Source organism: Spea bombifrons, chromosome 1 (genome assembly GCF_027358695.1).
Source record: "Spea bombifrons isolate aSpeBom1 chromosome 1, aSpeBom1.2.pri, whole genome shotgun sequence".
Lineage (NCBI taxonomy): Eukaryota > Metazoa > Chordata > Amphibia > Anura > Pelobatidae > Spea > Spea bombifrons.
Genome location: NC_071087.1, coordinates 109,850,025 through 109,858,324, shown reverse-complemented (window position 1 = coordinate 109,858,324; position 8,300 = coordinate 109,850,025). Strand labels below are relative to the sequence as shown.

General features: G+C 40.4%; 1 protein-coding gene across 1 annotated transcript; it reads left to right on the top strand.

Annotated features, from left to right (window-relative positions):
- Positions 1 to 7,340: 7,340 nt before the first annotated feature.
- On the top strand, positions 7,341 to 8,300 carry LOC128505241 (olfactory receptor 49-like). The gene has a single exon (XM_053475583.1). It carries the CDS (start codon positions 7,341 to 7,343, stop codon positions 8,298 to 8,300), a length of 960 nt encoding a protein of 319 aa, XP_053331558.1.

Genomic DNA, 8,300 nt, shown 5'->3' with positions numbered 1-8,300 from the left:
TAATTGTAATAATACCTGCTTCTCCACTTTTCTTCCATTGCAAGAGTACAGTACTTCTATTTTCACTTCAAGTGACTATCATACCCCTATGAGAGCCTCCACCCAAATATACAATTTATTGTATTAACACTGATAGAAATAAATCCTTGGGAAAAAAACATGGAAAAACAACCTTGATCAAGTTTTGTATGTTTACAACAACTATAATTTCTTCAATCTAGAAAGTGGTTTGACGCATCTGACTGTGGGTTTTTTTGTAAATATGAAATTATGAAAAATTGAAACTTGCACTGTTTTCTTGACTCAGAAGCTAGAAATTGTGATTCGTGATTAGTGATAGAGCTAATGTCTTACTAACAGGTGCAATTATACAATACATAAAACAAATAAAATTAAGAAACAAATGCTTGAGACTGAAAATGTTGCATTATAGTCATGTATTATTGTGCAGTGAAAAAAGTGTGAAAAATAAAAGAAACTCATCCCAAATCATACTTGGGCACCTGTTTTATGTGATTCAACATACAGTATGTTAGTAATATCTAGAGATGTTTTTTTATAAATGAAAATCATAACTATAATGGGTTTAGTTAGAAATAATGAATTATCAAATGCAATTTAAAGGCTTATGGCCATACCTGCGCTGCTCCCACAGTTCTCTGGGCCAAGACCCGAATCCTCCGCCTCCGACATCAGCGGGAACTCCCCCGACGTCAGTGGGGACACCGCCGACGTCGGCGGGAATGCCCACCAACATCAGCGGGAGCGCCTGCTGACGTCAGAGTGCAGTCCTGGCCACGTCCTGCAAGGGAAGGCTCCGGGTACCTGGAGCCGAGATGTTCCCAGGTATGCTTATGGCCATATAAAATACTTGATGTTTGACACAGGTGCTTTGGAAGCACGGTAGAAACTTGAGAAATTGTTTCTCTCCTTCACATGCAATTTAGAGAACTACATTTCATTTGGAAGTATAATATAAATATGTTTTCAGACTCTCTAATTTAATGGGTGAATACTGAAGTTATGTTATTGATGAATAGCACTTTGATGTTTTTAGTATATTATATGTTCACCATTTTGAAATATTCCTCATAAAATGTTTGTCATTTTCCTTATAACAATTTTACTCTGTTGTACAAAAAAGAAATTTCAGAGGAAGAGTGTGTTTGACCAAAGGTTATAGTCTAACACTAGAGGGTCAGAGGCTTAGATGTAAAGTAAGGACATTTTTCTAAAGGGGAGTGGTAAATAAGTGGAATATCTTTCTGGTGGAAGTGGTATATCTTTACACAACGAAGACAATTAAACATGCATGGGTGTCAGGAACCAGAAGGTTTGAACCAGTGACCCTGAGCTTGTTGGCATTGTGTAAACCTGTATCTGCCTGCCCCATGTAGAGTCTTGAGCAAGCACCTGTTACTGCGCAGACTGCTGCCCAGCCCAGCACTTGCAGTTTTGACAGTGGGTAAGGTATAAGGCTGCCCATGAAGGTATATAGCAGGAAAATGGACAGACGAAAATTGTGGTGCTATCTGTCATCATATTCAAGGTTTCTATGTTTGTAGTGTTCTTTATTTTGAGAAAATGATATAATGTAAAAAAAAATACCTACATATAATTTTAATCCTGTGTATTACAGACTGCATGAACTGCCCATTTTATGTTCCTTTAAAATAAATATTAAATGCACTTTTATTCATTTGTCCAAATCACCATGTGGAGTTATATAAACTACCTTGGGCACCAATTGAAGTGAGTACATCCAAGATGCAGTCTCCTAGTAAAGTTACAATGAATCTTGTGGAACTTTTTCCCCCCATAGGGAAATCAAACATGAGAATTGAGTAGCCACGTTTCTTAACTTAAATACCTGTGAGAAACCATCTTAAACAATTATGTGTGTGCTATGTTTATATAAGGATCACTTTCCGAAATGCAAATATTGCTAGGCCCACTAAACACCAGTGTGGCTATGAGCACGGGCGTAGGAACCGGGGGGGACGGGGGGGACAGATCCCCCCCAGGAAATCATGCGGGGGGGACCGATAATAGAGCAATCCCCCCCAGTGCCCTCGGTGCACAGCTGCCCGATCAGCAGCTGCAGCGTGCAGGACTGGTTGGGGATTTCCCTAACCAGTCCAACACTTACCGGTGTGCTGTCTGTCACTGAGTGCCGGGCGATGGGATATGACGTTTATATCCCAGCCCCGGCGCTCAGCAGAAACAGCTCTGCGCAGCTGCACTGCACTAGAGCGGCAAACCACCAGAAGGGGAGGAGGAAGAGCAAGCAGAAAGCAGAAGAGAAGAAGAGAAAGGTAAGAGATGTGCAAAACGAGGGGGGGGGGGTCTGATGTGCAAAACGAGGGGGGGGGTCTGATGTGCAAAACGAGGGGGGGGGTCTGATGTGCAAAACGAGGGGGGGGTCTGATGTGCAAAACGAGGGGGGGGTCTGATGTGCAAAACGAGGGGGGGGTCTGATGTGCAAAACGAGGGGGGGGTCTGATGTGCAAAACGAGGGGGGGTCTGATGTGCAAAACGAGGGGGGGTCTGATGTGCATAACGAGGGGGGGTCTGATGTGCAAAACGAGGGGGGGTCTGATGTGCAAAACGAGGGGGGGTCTGATGTGCAAAACGAGGGGGGGTCTGATGTGCAAGACGAGGGGGCGGTCTGATGTGCAAAACAGTGTATATGTGTATGGGCAGTGTATATGTGTACGTGTGTATGGGCAGTGTATATGTGTATGGGCAGTGTATATGTGTATGGGCAGTGTATATGTGTATGGGCAGTGTATATGTGTATGGGCAGTGTATATGTGTATGGGCAGTGTATATGTGTATGGGCAGTGTATATGTGTATGGGCAGTGTATATGTGTACGGGCAGTGTATATGTGTACGTGTGTACGTGTGTATGGGCAGTGTATATGTGTACGTGTGTATGGGCAGTGTATATGTGTATGGGCAGTGTATATGTGTACGTGTGTGTGGGCAGTGTATATGTGTATGGGCAGTGTATATGTGTATGGGCAGTGTATATGTGTACGTGTGTACGTGTGTATGGGCAGTGTATATGTGTACGTGTGTGTGGACAGTGTATATGTGTATGGGCAGTGTATATGTGTACGTGTGTATGGGCAGTGTATATGTGTGTGGACAGTGTATATGTGTATGGGCAGTGTATATGTGTACGTGTGTATGGGCAGTGTATATGTGTATGGGCAGTGTATATGTGTACGTGTGTATGGGCAGTGTATATGTGTACGTGTGTGTGGACAGTGTATATGTGTATGGGCAGTGTATATGTGTACGTGTGTGTGGACAGTGTATATGTGTATGGGCAGTGTATATGTGTACGTGTGTATGGGCAGTGTATATGTGTATGGGCAGTGTATATGTGTATGGGCAGTGTATATGTGTACGTGTGTGTGGGCAGTGTATATGTGTATGGGCAGTGTACGTGTGTATGGGCAGTGTATATGTGTATGTGTGTGTATGGGCAGTGTATATGTGTACGTGTGTATGGGCAGTGTATATGTGTATGTGTGTATGGGCAGTGTATGTGTGTATGGGCAGTGTATATGTGTACGTGTGTATGGGCAGTGTATATGTGTACGTGTGTATGGGCAGTGTATATGTGTACGTGTGTATGGGCAGTGTATATGTGTACGTGTGTATGGGCAGTGTATATGTGTACGTGTGTATGGGCAGTGTATATGTGTACGTCTGTATGGGCAGTGTATATGTGTGTGTATATAAGGAGTGTATTTGTCTTATAGTGTATACGTCTGTGTAAGTATGTGCAAAGGCAGTGTATATTTATGGGGAGGCGTGTGTGTGTGTGAGCAGTTTATGTATGTTTGGGCAGGCGTGTATAAGGGTAGTGCATATGTGTGAGTACTGGCAAGTGTGTATGTGCAGGCAATTGCAGTGTATGTGTGTGTTTTTGTGGGCAGGCATGCGTAAGGGCAGTGCATATGTGTGTATGGATAGTGTATATGTGTGTATGGATAGTGTATATGTGTGTATGGATAGTGTATATGTGTGTATGAGCAGGCATGTCGTACTTAAAGGGAAGATTATGATTCCCTGTAACACATGTTTAACTCAGGGGCACCTAGGGTTAAATCCAGGCCTATTTCTGGTTAAAATGAGTATGTGTGTCACTGTATGTCACAGCATTCGGACACAAGAGAATATTTCGGGGTGCTACTTGGTCTAGGGCATCACTAATACAAAGCACCACGAGTTAATCTAGGGGTAGGCAGAGTAAGTGAAGGATGTGTTTGCGTGTCTGGGTGTGATAGCGTATGTTTGTGGGTTTGTTATTGTGCACATCTGTTTTTATGGGTATGATAGTATGTTTCCAGGTGTGTTATGGTGGGCATGTGTCTAGGTATATTAGGGTGGGAATGTTTTGGGGTGTATTATTGTGTGCGTGTGTATGTTATTCAAGTGTTTAAGTGTGTGGATCTGTTCCTGTGTGCATGACGTGTTAGGAGTCTTAGATGGATCCTTCAATACATCATAGTAGTCTCTGTGGCCGTGTCCAGTGGGGTCCATCTGTGGTTGTAAGATTTTTCTGTTTCTGTGGGAATTTTCTCCCATTCATCCAGTAGAACGTTTTATGAGCTGTAGGTGATATACCTTTTTGGACAGCACTATGCTTCTAACTTTGTGGGAACGGTTTTGGGGAAGGTCCTTTTCTATTCCATCATGACTGCCCCAGTGTACAAAACAAGGCCCATAAAGGCATGGCTGCAAAAATTCCCCACAGAAACTCTCCAAAATCTTGTGGAAATCGTTCCCAGATGAGTGAAAGCCGTTATAGCGGCAAAGGGGGACCAACTTCATATTAATGTCTATGTATTTATAATGTGATGTCATAAAGTCCCTGTTGGTGAAATGGTCAGGTATACCCTACCAGAAAAAATGCTATCCCCCCAGATTTTTAGGGGTTCCTACGCCCATGGCTATGAGGCATATGGATGAATTCAACATTTCTTTATTAAGTTTTTGAAGACAGTGACAAATATCCTCTGACTGTTACTTGAGGAGGATCGAACCTAAAAATAACAAGTGAGAAACATATTTCTGGCTTTAACTTTAATAATAATACATTGCATATTTGTAACCCTACAGAACTGTGAGTATCATTGAATTTAGTGTATGTAATATTAAGGTACCTCTGAGTTTTGAATGATATCCTAAAATTGTTTTAGAGAATTATGATACACCAGGATGATTTAGCTATATTGAAGATGTAAGGTGGTTTAATTGTCAGAGTGTTACTTCTATTTAATGATGTGCCTCTGCTAATATATTACAATAAAAGTAATATAATTATTACTAAATGCAGATCAAATGGAAACGTATTCTATGTTTTTAATTCTTGTTTTCCCATGTTTAGTTAAATCATTATCATCTGTTTGTAGTAAGCTTTTGACAGTTAAAATTCCCCTCTCTCCGCTGCACAAAACTTCCCCAGACTCATTCCCAGACTGCATTAAGGTGACTAGATTGTTCGTCAACCAATATCGGATGCTATTAGTAGACATCAATAGAGCAGAACTTTGAATTTCATAACAAAATGTCTGAACAATATAAAAATTATTTATATGTGTGCAGTTTACATTACAATAGATAAAATCATTATTATTTCTAATTTAAGGAAAACAATCTATATATTATCTCTATTATTAATAAATAGTCAGCATCATGCATAACAATGCAGTATTTTTAAGCTTTTTTACTTACAGAATTCAACAAAGTAATAATTGGACGTGCAGGAATAATTCTTCATTAATACTTATGTGTATGTACTGAAGCTGTAATGAATTCCTATTCTTACCCTACTGTCTACCAATGCAGGATTATGAAACTCATTAAACCAAAGAACAACAAATTTAAATAGATGCAGTAGTACAGTATTTTGGCCAAAACAAATATGCTTACTGGTCATGTTAAATCACAGATACCTATGGTGTGTGGCGATGTGGCAGATGAGCTCATGTGCTTTGGCTAAAATACATGGGCATAGTTTATATTAGACTTGGGCACTGGCCAACTCTTCGTGTTCGTCTTCGTGTTCGCCTTCGTGGGGGAAAAAATCTTCGTATTCCGCGAATATTCGCCCGTTCCTGTTTTTAGTTCGGGCAAATATTTGTGTACATTCTTTGTGTTCGTTTTTTTCTTCGCTCTTTGTAGAAGGGGTTAATACGGGGTTAACGCGGTACGGACTACGCAGCAGCTTTGGCGCCAGGATTTTAAATATGTGTACGAGCAACACCTGTACTTCATTGGTTGATGGCAGATGAGCCCCCTGCGACCAATAGAGTCGTTCGCATGCAGGGCCCCTTAACCACTGCCGGTGAACCCACGGATTTCCGCTTCCACCAACCCCTGCAATGCTGTGTAGATAAGGTAGGCTAGATGGGGAAGGGACCAGGGAGATTTGTAGACCAAGACGAACATGAAGATTCTTTGTGTTGTGTGTCTTTGGCTTCATTTACGTTTTACCGCCTCCACTGTCGTTTCTTAGTTTTTCGGTTTGAACGATGAAAACGCACTATTCGAAAACGAATGCACAAGTTTATATAGCTACTGCTAGGGGAGGGAAGATTGACAAACACAGAAAGGGATTAAACAATTAATACATATTACAGGGGACCATTCAAGCAACTATGCAGACATCATTGGTGCCAGACTAATCACCTCACACATTGAATAATGGCAAATACACAACAGAGGTGAAGGGATTAGGGAAGAAATAACACTTTTAGGTAGACTAGGCGCCGAAGCATTCTTAATATACAGAGAACTGGAAATCAGGGTGAAAATACAAAATGTTACAGTCCCAATAATACTTACTTACCAACATTATAACTACAACCAACTAAACAAATACACAGTAATTTATATGCCACCTTGAACTGTTCTGTTGATGTGGAAACCCAGCATTCTGAATCTCGTACGTGTGTGTGTAGAGATGTCTATTCATTTAAGGACAAAGGTGATGAAGTGCTTACATCTGTAAATTTACACTAATGCGTGACCATGTGTGTATGTTTGTTTGTTTTGGATGACCGTTTTAGTATTATGAAACCAGCAGTTATTAATACATCTTCAGGAAAACAGCAATTCCTGAATCATACCGTGGAGTAGACTTACAGTCTTTGTAGTTTTGAATATATATATATTCATATTTTCTCAAGGCTATTATTCTTCATTAAGCAATCTCAAATTATTTTAGAACATGGTCATAAAGCTGTTTAAGTAGATTACTAAAATACAAACACCTGATAATAATACTAATTCATATTTATGCCTAGGTCACCTTTTAAGGATGGGCTTTGAAAATGTATCATTGGTGACAGAATTTATACTGTTGGGGTTACCTCTCTCCTATCAACTACAAACACTTATTTTCGTGATTCTTTCTGTTTGTTATGTAGTTACTTTAGTAGGGAATGCAACAATTATTATTGTCAGTCTGAGTAATGCTCAGCTTCATACTCCAATGTACTTCTTTCTCAGCAATTTAGCATTACTGGATATCAGCTTTACCACGGCCATTGTCCCCAAAGTGCTTTTGAATTTAATCAGTGGGAATAAAACCATCTCTTTTCATGGATGCCTTGTACAATCGTATGTGTATTTTCTCTTGGGGACCACAGAGTTTCTGCTGCTGGCGATCATGTCTTTTGACCGATACATGGCTATATGCAATCCCTTGCGTTATGGGACAATCATGAGTTCGAAGCTTTGTATGAAGCTGATTGCTTGTTCCTGGATTGGTGGATTTATGGACACAATTGTCCAAACGGTCCTCACATTTCGGTTACCATTTTGTGGCCCAAATGTTATCAACCACTACTTTTGTGATGTAGCACCTTTACTAAAGTTGGCATGTGCTGAGACACATCTAATTGGGATGCTGGACTTTATACTTGCTTCTTTTTTAGTTTTGGGATCTCTCTTCTTCTCATTAGTATCATATGGTTGCATCATATCTGCTATTACAAAAATCTCATCAACTGCTGGACGAACAAAAACATTTTCTACATGTGCCTCTCACCTCACTGTGGTTTTTATTGTTTATGGCAGTTGTATCTTTATGTGTGTTCGTCCTGCAAAGAGCTCCAAAATAGATTCCACCAAAATTGTTGCGTTACTTAACAGCATCCTGACCCCACTTCTTAATCCCTTTATCTATAGTTTTAGGAACAAGGCTTTTAAAGATGCTCTTAGCCACAAAATGAATTCAAAAATGCTTTGGAAGAATGAGAAAAATGTTAGATTGTGA

Excerpts from the sequence above, each read along its gene's own strand:
- LOC128505241 (XM_053475583.1), top strand. The coding sequence starts at position 7,341 with ATGGGCTTTGAAAATGTATCATTGGTGACAGAATTTATACTGTTGGGG.